Genomic DNA, 16,716 nt, shown 5'->3' with positions numbered 1-16,716 from the left:
GCAGGAAATTCCCTATATTCACAGGATCCACATTACTGTCAGATGGCCATCTAGCCTCTGCTTAAAAACCTCCAAGGAAGGAGAGCCCACCACCTCCTGAGGAAGCCTGTTCCACTGAGGAACTGCTCTGATAGGAAGTTCTTCCTAATGTTTAGCCGGAAACATGAATCTTTCAGGTGTGCTTCTTTGGGTTTGGATTGGACTGAAATGGAATTGATAGTTACACGTGATGGATTGAGAGAGAGGTCACGATTCTCTCATGTGGTACAGAGACAGTGTGGAATTATAGGATAAACAATAATGCATCAAGGAATAATCAGTCTGAAGTATGAGTAAATTAACTGATATAAGTAAGTGGTTATATTATATGTTATAACATATTCTGTTTATTTTGCTACGGTAGACTAACAGGACTACCCCTCTGGTATTCAAATGTCCTCACTAAATGCTGCTAGGAGGGAAAGTAGTTTAATGCCTGAAGTCAGCTGTGGCTGAGGTGAGATATTAACTCCCTGATCCATACTTAGATCCTAGCCTGACTCTAACATCTACGGGCTCTCAAATTCCAACATGGATCATGAAATCAGGCTTCCCTGATAACCCTCAGTACTGGAGATGGATGGAATAGGATACATATATTTGCTTGGTGGGGAAACTATTTCATCAGCTTTTCTGGTGAAGATACAGAAAATGGATGGTGCATATACATTATTATTTTTAATCTAGGATTTTTATCTTTACTGTTCTCCAAGGAACTCAGGACGGTGTACTTTTATCCTCACAGCAACCTCATGAGATAGGTGAAGATGAGAGAATGTATGACTGGTCCAAAAATCAGTAGAGATCTGAATGTCGCCAGTCCTTCTCTGACGCTATAACCACCACTACATCACAGAGGTTCTCTATAATATGTATATTACATACACATGTATGTGGTGGAAATCTGAAGTAATCACAAATAAATAATTCAGAGGCACTATGCTTGTAGGACTTATTTTTTTGTAAGCCTGGGTAGAAAAAGCCCTGTGTATGCTTGGAGACATTCCACCCTTGAGTTCCTTAAAAACACAAACATAGTTTTTTTTTTTTTTGAGCAGGAACGCATAGGGACACAGCTCCTGCTGGCTAAGTGTCAGGGGTGTGTGGCCTAATACGCAAATGAATTCCTGCTGGGCTGTCTAAAAAAAAGTCCTGTGTGAAACAATGGTGACACAGGGGGTGTGGCCTAATATACAAATAAGTTCCTGCTGGGCTTTTTCTACGAAGAAAGCCCTGCACACAACCAAAAGCAAAAACTATATTCCTCTCAAGAAATTGCAGTCTGCAGGTATTTATTTGTGTGTGTGAGAAAATGTATTTATTTGTGTAAGTGCAATGCTCCCTGTAAGCTGTGGAGTCTTGTGAGCAAAAATTCTACTTTGTGAGCTACTGCATAGTTTGTTCTGGGGCCATTTTTCTTGAGCTAAGACAAAAAGGTGTGAGCTGGAGTGGAGTGGGCGTGGCTTGAAAAAGGACCGCTCGCGCCACTGAGCGTGCGCAGTCGTGCGGTTTTTTAAACTCCCTTTCTTGTCGGCTCTGACACCCCCCCCCCTTCCCGTCTTTTCGTCTCCGCTTGCCTCAAATCTCGCGAGAGGTCCAAGCCGGAGGCCCGGGCCAACATGGCGGAAGGTACGGGGCGGTGAGGCGGGCTGAGGGGGGCAGTGGCGGGCTTGTCCCCGTCAGGCTCCTTGGCATGCTCGGTCGGGCTTGGCGGGATCTCTCCTGAAGAGACTGCAGGGGCGCGGCGAGAGAAGAATATAAAAAATGGGAAGGGAGGGTGGGTGGGTGTGCCTGCCCGCTGCTCGTTTTTCTCGGGGCTGCTGTGTGTGGGGTGGTGGTAGCTTCCCTCAGGCGGGGGGTTTCGTAATCGCAGCACCCTGAAGAGTCGGCGGCTCTCCCCCTTGGAGGGGCGTGTCGCGGCCGGGATGGGGTTTGCTTCCTCTCAGGGAAGGAGGATTGGAGTAGCCTGGAAAGGCGGCGGGGTGCCTTTTAGGTAAAAGATGCCCATTTTGTGTATTGGGCAGGTATATTGAGCACTTGCTTTGCATGCAGACGGTCCTTGGCATCTCCAGGTGAAAGGATCTCAGGTGCAAGAGAAGACCTGGCGCTTGCTTTGCGTGCAGAAGGCCCCGGGCATCTCTAGGTAGAAGGACCTCAGGTGCTGGCGTGTTGCTGTCAGCTTGAATAGATAACGCTGAACTTCGGTGGCTTGCTAGCTTGTCACATTGTGGCCAATTCCGCACTAGACCTTTAATCCTGGTCCAGCCCTGTCCCCAAACTGAGCTTCTATGCTAGAATAATTACCATAAATTCATAGCGTTGGTTTCTATGATTCCATAATTCAAGTGTAGAATTTCAGTTTGGGGACAGGGCTGAACCAGGATTAAAAGTCTAGTGTGGAATTGGCCATAGTATAAATTTCAAATGTTTGTCTCCGGAGCTGAGCAGTGCGTTATTTTATTTTATTTTATTTTAATAGCTATAGTCTTTGTGATATTAGGATTTTATCGTATTGCTTTGTGGGCAATACGATAGTGTGTTCAATGGTAGTGTGTTCAAATTTTCTGAATGGGTCATCATAATTCTAATTTCAATCTCAGAGGATGAGGTCTTAAAATCATGCCCCCCCTCCCAACATACAGTCTGATGAAGAATTCTGGAGAATTTCAGAGCTTCTGCAATGCTTTGCATCACTGTGGTTGGTATTAATAAAATTTGTTATACAGAATTTGTTTTTGGATTTTGCTTTGGAACAACATGCCTATCTTGGTCAAGTGCCTATCAGAGTACTGTAAGGGGACTCGTATAGATCAGATAGGATTTCCCACCCACTCCTGATGCTTGCCGGGAAAAATGCAGAGATATTACTTTGTTAAGCCCCCTCCCCCTTACTTTGTTAAGCCCCCTTTCTTAAGTGGAGTGCTGAAACCAGTTGAGTTTCAGTTGCAGGGACACTGGCCTGATTTTTTTTTTTTTTGTGGATTTCAGTTTGTATTCTTAGGCTGTCATGCCCCATCACATATTCCAACAGTTCCCATTTATCAGATGTAGTTTTTCTCTTTCATCTGGTCTTTGCAGACCTGCCTTGCAAAAATTTTTCAGAGTGGCTTGTTGGCTTCTTCTCTCATGTCTCAGAATAAAATCTTGATGGGTGAATGGGTGCATCTTATCTCTATGTACCGGGATCTCTGTACATGTAAAGGTGCATAGGAACCATTAAGGCAGGGGTGGGGAACCTCGAGGTCACTTGGTGTGGCCCTCCGGGATTGCTGGACTGAACTGAGCCATGTGGCAACCTCCCTGCGGCCTGGCTGGCCAGCGAGGATTGTGGGGCCCAGCTGTGCTATGCAGCAGCCTCCCCAGGGCCAGGCAGGGATCACAGGGCCCAGATATACTGTGCAGCAGCCTCCCTGGGGCCTGGCCGGCCGGCCAGAATTGCTGCAGGGCCTGGAAAAGTTACTGTCACAGTTCAGTTTGCACTTGATTATCCCAGAAGGTGTGGTCTAATATGCTACTAAGTTCCTGCTGGGCTTTTTCTACAAAAAAGCCCTGGACCTATGCATTTGCCTAGGGTGGCGGGCCAGGTGTGTGTGTGTGTGTGCCTGTGCCAGATTAGGCTCTCCCCAAATGACTTCAAATAGAAAAACAATTGTCTGCGTTGCGAGGCCAGGAGAGGACATTCTAAAATTATATGGGATATAGAATCAAGGACTCCTAATTCGCATGGACATAATCTATTTTGGAGAGGTTTCTGTCTAAACCTACCATAGAGAACTGTTGATGGGAAGGCATTTAAATGCGCCAAAGTCCGATGATGAAATGAGGAGTCTAAAGTAAAAAAATAATGAGGTGCCATGTCTTTGGGGTATACCTAGATTGGCTGCAGAGCAAACAGGGGAATGTGAGGGAAAAACTTTTTGTTATTCGTGATCCTTAAGCCTTAGTTGTATTGTTCATTTATAGACAAGTAGGGAAGATTTTCTTCTAGGTTTTGATTTTTGGGTGTTGGTTTTCTGGGAGGTAGGTTGCTGAGAAAATTTCCTAGAAAGGAGAGCAGGTTGGTGTTCTGCTTCTCCATTATGATATTGTTTAACCTACTAAGACTTAGTATCACATATACATGACTGTCTTATTCCCAATACCACTGTCATTCCTCCCTTTGTTGTATTTTACTTGTGTATTTTTGTGTATTTTACTTATGTATTTTTACTTGTTGTATTCTTGTGTATTTTTAAAGTTCCAGTTCCTTAAAAATTGAGAATATGATGCTGTTCATATTTGTGGTGCCTTAAAAACTAAAATTTATTTTGTCCCTGCTTGTAATTCCACAGAAAATGCCTGCCTTTTGCATATGAGCCTGTAGTACCCACAAGCTTCCTCTTTCTGTAAAACCCAGACATGTTGGTGGTATACCACCAGATTCCCCATAATTCAGGTTTCCTGGCATGAATGAATCCTTGGTTAAATGCCTCACAGGTTACTAGTGGAGAATCCTGTTTACTTTGAAAACTTACTCATCCAGGTTTGCTGTCCTTATCTACTGCTTATCTGCTCACTCAGGATGCTGAAAGCAAAACCAGCTTAAGTACAAGCACCTCAGAAGTTAGAGGAAAAGGAAACCTAAAATCCTGTTTTAATTAGTTTCTTTATTCTTCCCATTTTTCAATGGGATCTTCTGGGGAAGTGAAAAGGGTAATGTGCATAAATTACATTGAAGCCTTTGCTTGAGTGAAAGTCAATTACAACATTTTTACATATAAAGGACTATTGCATAATTCCTAGACTTTACAAACTTTTTTGACTGGTAGCTGCCTCTAAGCTCCTTATAGCATTTTTAAAAGTTTATTTGTGGAAGTGTCTTCTGTGATGGAATCTGGTCATGGTTAAAGCACTCAGAAGCAAGGGTTAAAAAGCTAAAAGGTGTTCTGATTAAAAACTTGAGTGCTGTGTTAGCAACATAAATTGGGGCAAGGAATGTTGTATCGGTTGTGAATATTCATTTTTATCACACCGTTTTCTCAAGGTGATCAGGGTGGTGTGCATTCTTTTCCCATCTCCATTTTGTTCTCACAAGAGTCCTGTGAGGTAGATTAGGCTGAGAATGTGATGGCCCAATTCATCCATTGAGCTTCATGGCAGAGGAAGGATTTCCCAGTAGTGCAGTCCTAAGCAGAGTCCTACTCTTCGATGTCTGTTGAAATCAATTGGATTAGAAGAGTGTACCACAATTTAGGAGCCCCGTGGTGCAGAGTGGTAAAGCTGCAGTCCAAGCTCTGATCATGACCTGAGTTCGATCCTGGCGAAAGCTGGGTTCAGGTAGCCGGCTCAAGGTTGACTCAGCCTTCCATCCTTCCGAGGTCGGTAAAATGAGTACCCAGCTTGCTGGGGGTAAAGTGTAGATGACTGGGGAAGGCAATGGCAAACCACCCCGTTAAAAAGTCTGCCATGAAAATGTCGTGATGCGATGTCACCTCAGAGTCGGAAATGACTGGTGCTTGCACAGGGGACTACTTTTATCTTTATCACAGTTTAGGATTGCAGTGCAAGTCTCCCAGTTCCTTGTCTGACATACTAATCAATATACTGCCTTGTAACTATATTTCTTTCAGTGTGTGAAGTCCTGTACAACTACTGTATAGCAGGTTAGGAAGAAGGCAAGCTACTCAAAACTTCCTTGAGAGCCATGGCTAACTGAGGATTAAACCTTGGTTAGCTGAACTCAAAACCTGATACTTTTACACCACACTGACTCCTCCAAATTCGTAGAATACATAATATCCATTTTGTGTCTTCTTGTCTGGGAGAGCAGCATCAGGGTTACAATTGCAAGGCAAATTAGTTATCCCTCCTAAGTGATGAGGAAGCCCAGAAAACAAACAAATTAGAAGAGGAGACGGTTTTCATTTTTTCCCCTCAAACTGAAGAAGAAGAAAACTTGGGATATATTTTATAAGTGATTTTTAATAGTTGTTTTAGAATGTCAAATGTTTAAGGAAGGGTTTCCTCAGTTATTTACATTCAAAATACTTTATACTAACCATGCAGATCATTCTACAGTACTGATTGCATGTCGCAAACTGTAGAGATGTGTAAACATAAATCTTTTCTTTTAACTGCTTCTTTTAACTGCTACAGCATTCCAGAGAAACCAGAAATACCCACAGGCAATCTAAAAACAAGCTTACCTGTAAAAGAGTTATTTTCCCATTCCCTGAAGACCATGTGATAAAAAATGAAAGTTCAAAGCTGGAAACTTAGCTGATTTGTCAGAAATTGATTCTGAATTAGTAAAAGAAACTTGATAGTAATATTTTGAAGAAGAAGACGACATTGGATTTATATCCCACCCTCCTCTCAAGTGTCTCAGAGCGGCTCACAATCTCCTATATCTTCTCCCCCCACAACAGACACCCTGTGAGGTGGGTGGGGCTGAGAGGACTCTCACAGCAGCTGCCCTTTCAAGGACAACCTTTGCCAGAGCTATAGCTGACCCAAGGCCATTCCAGCAGATGGAAGTGGAGGAGTGGGGAATCAAACCGGGTTCTCCCAGATAAGACTCTGCACACTTAACCACTACACCAAACTGAAAAATGTTTAAGTGGTTTAAGTTTTATTCAGAATGTAAAACTTTTGTTTGTTAAAAGCACACTTTGTCTGATGAAGTGTGCTTCTAACACACGAAAGCTTGCATTCTGAATAAAACTTCGTTGGTCTTAAAGGTGCAAATTGACTCCTGCTTTGTTCTACTACTTCAAACTGGCATGGCTGCCCACCTGGATCTATCTAAGTGCTTCATTGTTATAGGTTCTGTGCATTGTTACAACACTTTTGCTTGAGTTGATATGTTACTGAACACATCAGTATTATCCTAAACGTTAACTCAGCATCTTAATATAGGAATCTGTTAATAGCGTGATCTGTTAATGCTGAGAAAAGATGCAGGGTCTTTTGTCATTGGGATTGAAAGCCATTTCCAAGAGGGATTGTTGCTTGTAGTGGTGTAGCCCACTGTCACCTAATTTTAAAAAAATTCTGTGGGTCAACATTTCAGTCTTCTGGAACACCTGATGTTTGTTCTGTATAAGCCAGCATTATCCAGCAAAGGAACCTGAGAGAGACTCCAACAGAAAACTGAACAAGACTTCATGATTACGTTGCTAGCATTGGCCAAGGACTCAACCGGTCTTGTAGTTCTTTTCATTCTCTGCTTCATGTAGCAAAGTTTTTCTGTTATCACCAACTGTGCATATCTGTACTTTCCAGTTTTGCACAGAAATGTAAAAAACCCCAAACCCAAGCCTTTTAATGTTTGCCCTAATCCCTTTTGGAGGATGTTATGATTTACTCTGCATTTGATGGCAGAAAATCAGGCCAGTGAAAACTTATGCCACAATACATGTTAATGTTTAAGGTGTCATAGGGCTGTGTACCTCTTTCTTGATAACCCACTGGAGTCTGGTAAATGGAAGTTTCAGAGTTCTTTATTTTTCTGGGTACTCCTAGCAGTCAGGAAGAGGGATTAGTATCAAGACTTAAAAACAAACTTCATTTCATTCACTACAACATTGATGGTTTGGTTTCTCCCCGCCCCACTCCTTATTTTCCCCCTTTCCCTTTCAGGTACTTTGTGGGGCAACTTGCTAGTCTACTGGGGATATTCTCCTTCGGTCACATTTTTATCTTATCCTCCTCCTGAGTTCAGAGTAGTTTTATCTTCCATTTTATCTTTGCCAAACCCTTTGAGGTAGGACACAGGACCAAGTTTTACATAGTGAGTTTCATGGCTGAATAGGGACTTGAACTCAGGCCTCCAGGTTGTTGTTTCCACTTCTGTACATCATGCCACACTAGCTGTTCATTCTTGGAAATAAAACACTTAAAATTCTTAACTGTACCCATCAATGCCATTGTGCTAACTAGGTTATATGTAATATATATTTTGTTCTTAAAGTAGTGAAATTTCTGATAGATGAAATTAATTCAGTCATTTTTCTTAGAATTTCAGATGTTTTCCAAAAGTTATCTTTTCTGGAGGCTTCCCAACTTTTGAGAACTTTCCACTGTTAACCCCACAACATCATGTGTTAGCAAGAATCAAGATAGTTGAGTCAGTGTGGGATGACGGACAAAGTGGATGGCAGCCTGTGATCTAGGCAAGCCTACATTCAAAATTCTGTTCACTGAAACAATTTACTTCATGGCTCGGGCCAAATCACAGAGTGTTTTGTAAGGCTAGAAAACACTGTACTAAATTCCTGGGAGAGAGGGGAAAAGATTATTGTTTTTGCTGCTCTTTTATATTTAATGTGTGAAAGCTAGTTTTATCTGCTGCTTAATGTACTGACACATTGAGATGGGCATAGGTATGCTAGATGGAAACAGAAGAGCATTTTCTGAAGATTTTCCCCAATTTATCTGATTGAGAAAATTAGGGAAGTGTTGGGGAAAAAACCCTCTTATGAATATTTTAACTTCTGGAAATGAATGCAAAAACTTTTAAAGACAATGATTTAGTTGCTCAAAACCTGGGACTACCTTAAAAGAAATTTGAGGGAAAACGGTGTGAATGCCTTTAATTTTTTAAAAATTACCTGTTGAAGAAGAACTATGACTTTGTTTCTGGCCCCAGTATGTCCTAGATAGATTGAAGTGTTCGCCCACTGCTTTCTGAATGTTATGTTTTTGAAGTCCTGATCTGTGTCTGTTTATAAAATTGGCATTTGGCTTTGTTGCAATGGTTACTGGGCTTGTGTACCTGTTTGGTGGCTCATAGTTGTTGGTAAGAAGCTGTTCTAGGCTAGAGGGCTGGCTGTATATAAGAGAAGGCCTGCTAGCCAAGGCCTGTCTGAGTGTCATGAGCCCTGACAAGGAGGAGCTGGAAGGGTTAACAGACCTGGAAGAGTTGCCAGCCAGTTCCTCAGCTGAACAAACAGCCATTGGCCCATCAATCACTCTCCAGGCACCAGTGTCAGCTGTTGACGATCAATCTCCTCCAAGCTCTTCTCCTCCTATCTCAAGAATTCGAAGCAGGCTCCGGAAAGAACTTTCAAAACGAAGACATGAGGCACGCCAATCCATCAGATCTCTCAGCCCTGAGTTCTAGCAGAGTCACTGCCACCAAGGGAGCAGGCTGATTGAGACTCCCATATAGCTCTCACCCAGGACCCGGTAACCTTGTGGAAGCAACGTCTATTCTCTGGCTTGCATCCACGCTCCTTTCTGATCCTGACCTGCTTGGCATCCTTGGCACCCTGACCTTGTGGCTTTTGGACATTGACTTCTGATTCCGGTTTGTGATTCTGCATTGGTGACTTGGCTCCTGCTTGACATCCTGGACTTTGACCTTGGACTGGCTTTGGACTGCCTGCCTGCACTCTGAGAGAGGAATCTTTATCCAACATGGGCTGTAGTTCATTGAGCTATCGATCATTCCAAGCATGGGCTGTGTGGGTGGAGAATAATTAACTTAGTGTGTTATCCTAAGATGTCAAATGAAGCTTGGGGGAGAAATTCCAGATTCATGGCAGCCTAGTACTAGGCTCCTAAGTACATTATTGCATTTGAAAACAATTGAATGCTGGGAAACCATCACTGTCAGATGCCTTTATTTCTTGTCCAGTTAACCATTTGATTTTTAGTGACTTCTAGCGCACCAGGAATTACTAACTAGCGCTGGTGATTCTTTTTAGCAGGCTTGGCATTGTAAGAGATTAAGGGATGCTGGACTGGGTACCAGCATGCCATCTGAGGCCAGTGAAGATGTCTTGTGGGTAAGCAGACACAAGACCTCTTAGATTTTATTAATCAGCAATGAAATCATTCAGAAGCTCAGCTTCTACTTCAAAAATTGTCCCCCGTCTTGCAGTGGGGAGAGAAGACACTTCTATTTCTTGGCTGAGAAATTTGAGAGGTGACATTTCCTGGTAAGTTTGAGATTTTGGTAATATTTACTCTGCCTGTCAGCAGTGAATATTCATTTTTTTCCTGTGTATTTCATCACTGAAACAACTGCCAAGTTCTTCCAGAAAAAAAAAATGGAGAATTTGAAATCTGAATCAAATGTGCACATGTCTGTGTCTTGTATAATGTTTTTTGATACTGTGATGTTGGCTTCTGAATTACAGAATGTGGGGAAATTGCTGACACTTGTGAGAAATTAAACCTCCAACTGACTAATTCTGTGCAAGGGTGGCTGTGGAGCTAAATTTCGTAACAAGCTTTTCTGTCCAAACCTGAAATTAGCTGACAGTGTTTCTGAACCTCAGAGCTGTCCTGTTCCCTCTGCATTTCCCCAACTGACATGTCTCATAGCTTTTGTGCTACCAGAAGCTGAATTCCTGCTTGTTTCAATGAATTATCAAGGCTACCCCTCTAAAATGCACAGTCATCATCTTTTGTGTCAGTTGAGTCTCTCAGGACGTTCTGTGGATGGCTTAGGGGGGCTGAGAACAAGCCCCCCCCCCGGTACAGTGGGGACTTTCTGGGTCAACATGCATTCCATTGCAATGTAAAATGGTCCTGTTGCGCTGGTGTCTTTGATCTTCCACTGTTGCTTGGATAGTTAAATATCCAAGCACTAACACAATATGTAATGTTTCGTTCAAGCTCTTTTGTCCTCGCACAGCATGCATTCTGAGCCTTATGCCTTGTTTACAACTCATACAGACTTCCTCCTTCAGTAATATTTGGAATCTGGATTTTATATTTTCCCCAAAATGGTACCAACATTTGTTTCGAAACACTTTTATTATGTCTTAATGGAGCTCCATGGTTAGAAAACATTGCAAACAATAGCATTGCAAACAGTAGCCAGGGTAAAAACAATTTTTTAAAAATCTAAATGGTTTCAAAAATAGATTGTGCAATACTTGTGAAACTTCCTGAGAGGATAGCTTTTCATTTCCTCATGAAGATTAGTTGTTTTTTAGACAGTAAGGAGAGGGTTGCTTTTATCTGCCCTTAATTCTCTGGGATTGAAAGAAAAAATTGTGGAGGTGGTGGGGAGCCATGAAAATGCTGGGTCTGCCAGTCACTGTCAAATAAACAAGAAAAAGCCAGATTGAATGACGGTGTCTGAACTTGAAGTTGGTAAAAAGGAGGGCGCAAAAATGAAGAAGTAACTTCCAGACGCTGCCCCAGACCATCTAACCAGGGTGCTGGAAGCAGTGGCCGATTGGCTACAGTTGAGTCGGCCGAAGCTTAATCCAACTAAGACGGAGGTCCTGTACTTGGCTCGGGGGGAACTAAGATCGGGGATCCGGCTTCCCACCCTGGATGGTGCATCTCTTGTACCAACGCAGAAGGTGAGGAGCTTGGGTGTGATACTGGGTGCCACCCTTTCTGTGGAGGCCCAGGTCACAGCTGTTGCACGATCTGCCTTTTACCATCTTCGGCAGGCCAAACAACTAGCACCCTATCTGGTCTCTCAGGACTTAGCTACAGTGATCCAGTCACTTCCAGGTTAGACTACTGTAACTCACTTTACGCAGGCTTGCCCTTGAGGCTGATCCGGAAGCTCCAGCTGGTTCAGAATGCGGCAGCACAATTACTGTCTGAATTGCCTGTATGGGCGAGCAGTCGGCCAATGCTGCACAGTCCGCACTAGCTACCAATTGAGTACTGGATCCGCTTTAAGGTTTTAGTATTGACATTCAAAGCCTTACATGGCCTGGGACCGGCATACCTGCGGGACCGTGTCTCCCCACACGAGCCCCTGAGGTCGCTACGATTGGCCAGTCAACATCTTCTGACCATCCCTGGCCCAAGGGACGTCCGGCTTGCCTCGACCAGGGCCAGGGCTTTCTCGGCCCTGGCCCTGACCTGGTAGAACCAGCTCCCGCTGGAGGTTCGGGCCCTCCGGGATTTGCTACCATTTCGGAGGGCCTGTAAGACAGAGCTGTTCCACCAGGCCTGTGGCTGAGGCAGACGGGCATCCTATCACCTAAATGGGCCCCCTGCACGGATTGCGCTGTAGTGATTCACCGTACTGATTCTCTGAGACCAGTATAGCTGGGATTGAACATTTAGGTTGGGACGAGGATGCCTAATCGATCTGCTTAGGCCGCCTCACCTAATTTGAGTCATGGCTAAATTGTTTAATTTTTTAACTGTTTTAATGGTTTTAAACTTAAGAACATAAGAGAAGCCATGTTAGGTCAGGCCATGTTAGATCAGGCAATGGCCCATCCAGTCCAACATTCTGTGTCACACAGCGGCCAAATATATATATATATATATATATATACACACACACACACACACACACACACACACTGTGGCTAATAGCCACCGATGGACCTCTGCTCCATATTGTTCTGGTTTGATTGTTCTGGTTTGATTGTTCTACTATGGTTTGATTGTTCTACTATGTTGGAAGCCGCCCTGAGCCTATTATGGGAAAGGACGGCCTATAAATCAACAAAAAATAAATAAATAAAATAAATAAGGGGGGAGGACAATTTGAATTTGAAAATTCCATCCCCTGGATTTTGAATCTCCCCAATTTAAAAAAAACTCACAAACTTTGAAGGGTTTGAGCAGGCAGATTTTTCACTCCCTGCTTTCTCCTTTAACCGATACTTGGCTGCTTTCAACACCCTATGTCTTCTGGAACTTTTTCTGTCCTTAGTATGCAAATATGAGTGGGAAACCGTATCCAAACCATGCAAAATGATAGTAACTTCCATATCTTTCCAATGTAGATGTCAACAAAAAAATGATTTGTTTTTTCTCCCCCAGTGTAGAGACTTAAGAGACTTTTTCTGGAGCTCTTTTTTGGGATTATGAAGGATCTCCGCGCCCCCCCCCCCCCCCGCCAACAGTTATTAGACTGTTTGATATCCTATATTCTGATCTTCTATAATAAATGTGACAGCCTAATGGTAAAGTTCAAATAATGACTTCTATTGTCCCATAAACTTTAAAAGACGTTTAGATAGACCTGTGGAAAGTATATCTATCAGTGGCTACTAGCCATGGTGACTGAGGGGAGCCTCCACGTTCTAAGCCTCTGAATCTTGGGGACAGGAGGCAACATCAGGAGAAGGTCTTGGCCACTGTGCCGTATTGTTGGCCTTCCAGGGGAGCTGGTTGGCCATGGTGTGTGAGACATGATGCAGGACTAGATGGACCACTGGTCTGATCCAGCAAGGCTCTTCTTATATTCTTATAAAGGTGTTTCCTTTTTTAATTGGTTATTTGGGTCAGAAATAGCAGAACTGTGTAACTGGTGCCCTTATTAACTAACGTTTACCCCTTCCAGTAGCACTGTGAGCACAAAGCCTCTGTGTAATAATTAGTTACGCACTCCTTGCTTTAGGATACACTTTCCATTCTGAACTTTATAGAGAGGCCCTTTGCACTCATGTTACCTGACACGTGCAGGTAACAGAGAAAGGTTTGTTGCAGAAGGCTTGGGAGGAAGACACAAGTGCAAATCATACACGTAGCAGGGATAATCTGGCAGGTAGGCACAGCCAGAGTGGACTGGTCTTCAGCTGAATTACTGTGCGCTGTATCCCAGTAAAGGCAATTAATCATGTGCCAAAGATCAAGGTTAGTGTGTCATTACACTGCTCTGCCAGCATCTGTGGAGTCCTCTGAATGAAACTTATTGACCTATCGGTCAGTTTCAACATTCCACCCTGTATGTTTACTCAGGATTTTGGGACAATTCAAAGTGATTGGTGGAGAGCTCAGTATGGTACTACCAGCTATGGTTTCCCTACATCCCTTTTAAAAAGCTTTAAAATATCACAAAGGAGTATGGTTTGTTTTTCCTCTTCTGTTTAAAAGCCTCAACCTGTTACGTAGCTGAATGAGGTGCTTTATGAGATCTTTCCTTCTGCAGAGTTATTGCTGGAGTGGGCCTATTCACAAAAATTGGGCTATTCTTACAGTGCATTGATTCTTAACACAGGCTGCAAGACCTCAGGGGTGATATGGAAATCTTGGCGGTCTATTGGAGATTTTAGAAGCAAAGTGAGGGGAGGAATATTTCTGATATTCTCTTCTCCCCACTTGACAGACAGCACTGGGGGCTTGTTCTGTACTGCTTGCTCTGCTATGAAATCCTAGATCCTCTCCTGATTCTAACCATGGCACCACAGCAAATAGAAATCACACAAATGCCTTTTTACACTTCTACAGTTAGGGCAAGCATGTGTGCAACCCAAAAGAAAAACTATTGAAGGTGAAGTGTATTGTAATAGCAACAAAGACAAGGGAGAAATTTTATTTGATCAAATTCAAATAAAAATTGGCGCTTTTTGCAGTCTCTCTCTCTCCAATTAGGTTTATCTGGGAGAACCGGGTTTGATTCCCCACTCCTCCACTTGCACCTGCTGGAATGGCCTTGGGTCAGCCATAGCTCTGGCAGAGTTGTCTTTGGAAGGGCAGCTTCTGGGAGAGCTCTCTCAGCCTCACCCACCTCACGGGGTGTCTGTTGTGGGGGAGGAAGATAAAGGAGATTGTGAGCCGCTCTGAGACTCTGAGATTCAGGGTGGAGGGCGGGATATAAATCCAATGTTGTTGTCTTCTTCTCTCTGGGGTCCCCAACCTTTTTGAGTATGCAGGCATGTTTGGAATTCTAACACAGCACGGTGTGCACAGCAATTAAATGGCTGCCATAAGAGATGGTGCCAGCTGCCAGATTATTGCCACACAACACTTTAATCCTTGTGCTATAGTGACAGTTGCTGCCAAAGCAACATTTTAAATATCTGCATTGCCAATCAGAAGCCTTGCTATGCAAAAGCCCTACCTGGTCCCACCCATTTCCTTAAAACACTTGGTGGGTGCCAGAAAAGGTGTTGGTGGGCATCATGGTTCTTGGTGTTTGGAAGGGCAAGTGTTCAGGGATGATGTTTCATGCTTTGTGGGTGGTAGTGGATCAGAGGTTAAGAACCACTGTTGTACAGTAGAAAGGGGCTCGATTCATTTCTGCTGTGCTGCTCTGCTACCTGTTTGCCCGTAACATTTTCCTTGAGGGCCAGATATCTCCTACTTCTGGAACAGGCCAGACTATTTGTCTCTGTCCTGTCTTGCCGAGCTTTGGACTGTTCCTGATGCTGATGTCAGTGGTCTGTTTGCAGAACAGACTTGCAGAGTTGTGTTTAATGATTCAAGCTTTTTCTTTTCTTTTTTTGTGTTCCCTCTGCTAATGCAGGGCTACTTGATGATGTCATGTTGCATCCAATTTTTTTTTACAACCAATTAAAAATTATAACGGCTGACGTTTGCTTCTCTAAGGTTTGTAGAGCCCCTGTGCATGCTCTAAAAATACATCAGAGCGCAAGTTATGCCACATGTATTGCTGTTTGGCAAATCTTGCTGCCTGGTACTTAATGGAAGCTATCGGTCATTACTGGTGACTTTAACAGCACGAAGGTCAATGAAATACAAAGGGAAGCCTCTTTAATGTTGCTGCTGGATGCAGTGTATTGATATAATAGCTGAGGCACCCCCTGAAAGCGACTGAAATACTGGGCAGCTGTTGAGGCATGTTCATCTTTCATGCCTTGGGAAGGGGGAGAACTACTTTAGCCTATGTGTCCCTGGCAAAATTTTTGGGAAATTATCGTATTTGTCTGGATGTGGGCTGCATCTCCAAAGGATAACAATGGCAGGAGTTTTGCAACCTTATTACATAAAATCTTGTATCTAGAAATGCCTAAGTTGGGCCTGGGTCTTTCTGAAGATGAGGCATGTACTGTGTTGTCCTCCTGAGCTCTCTCTTCTCAAGAACCTATGAAGTTGCCTTCTGCAGAAACCAAGCAATGGTCCATCTATCTCAGTGTAGTTTAAATTGACTGGAAGCAATGCTCTAGGGGCTTAAACAGAACGGTCTTTCCAAACACTTTGCCACTAAGGGTCTTTCATGGCAGATGCTGAGGACTGAACCTGGGAGGACCCATCTGCATGCAAAGGGTGCATTCTGCCAACAAGCTGAGTCCCCTTCCTGTTCATTTATTGTGTTTAAATGACTTTGTTTTTTTTGCAGAAGAAGTGGCCAAACTAGAGAAACACTTGAAGCTTCTCCGTCAGGAATATGTCAAGTTGCAGAAGAAGCTTACCGAGACGGAGAGAAGGTGCACCCTCCTGGCTGCTCAGTCGAACAAAGAGATTGCCAGTGACTCCTTCATCAGTCGGCTGCTTGCCATTGTAGCTGAGTTGTATGAGCAGGACCAATACAGGTAAGAGAAGCCTACTTGCTGTTCCTTAATCTGGCACAAATGCCCCTTTCTTACTTCAGAGCTCCGTGCAGCTTTGTCTTTTTCATATCCCAATATTCCTGGGAACTTCTGTCCTCCAGCTCCATTATCCTTAGCCTTTAAAGAGTCCCTTGTTCCCTCAAGCGACTTGAGTCTTTCTCCCTTGGTGCTTTTTTAAAGAAATGCCTGGGACTGCCTCTCAGAGTAGTTGTATGATGCCATCTTGATTCCTTCCTTCAAAACCTGCCTTTCCCAAAAAACCTGTGGCATAACCTCTTCTTACTCAAACTAAGTATGAATAAATGGAATGAATGTTCTCTTTCTGCTTCTCTCCGTATCATTTCTCCCATGTGGCAGGTTTTAGACTGGCCCAGAATGCAACATGGTACAGATTTAAGAACCAATGACAATGAAGTAAAATTATCTGGTAGGCAGTGGTTTAGAATGTAAAATGGTACAATGACAG

The 16,716-nt window shown here is 43.4% G+C and overlaps 1 protein-coding gene across 1 annotated transcript in view; it reads left to right on the top strand.

Moving 5' to 3' along the window:
• The first annotated feature begins 1,593 nt into the window (after window positions 1–1,593).
• The window catches only part of ANKFY1 (ankyrin repeat and FYVE domain containing 1), a 64,453-nt gene continuing 49,330 nt past the window's right edge, over window positions 1,594–16,716 (top strand). Inside the window, exons 1-2 of the mRNA XM_060258893.1 lie at window positions 1,594–1,668; window positions 16,040–16,232. Coding sequence (XP_060114876.1) covers window positions 1,659–1,668; window positions 16,040–16,232 — 203 coding nt within the window. The 5' untranslated portion in view covers window positions 1,594–1,658. The remainder of the gene's footprint in view (window positions 1,669–16,039; window positions 16,233–16,716) is intronic.

This window comes from Heteronotia binoei, chromosome 18, assembly GCF_032191835.1.
Source record: "Heteronotia binoei isolate CCM8104 ecotype False Entrance Well chromosome 18, APGP_CSIRO_Hbin_v1, whole genome shotgun sequence".
Classification (NCBI taxonomy): Eukaryota; Metazoa; Chordata; class Lepidosauria; order Squamata; family Gekkonidae; genus Heteronotia; species Heteronotia binoei.
The sequence above is the reverse complement of the archived record's forward strand: the minus strand, read 5'-3'. Positions and strand labels throughout refer to the sequence as shown.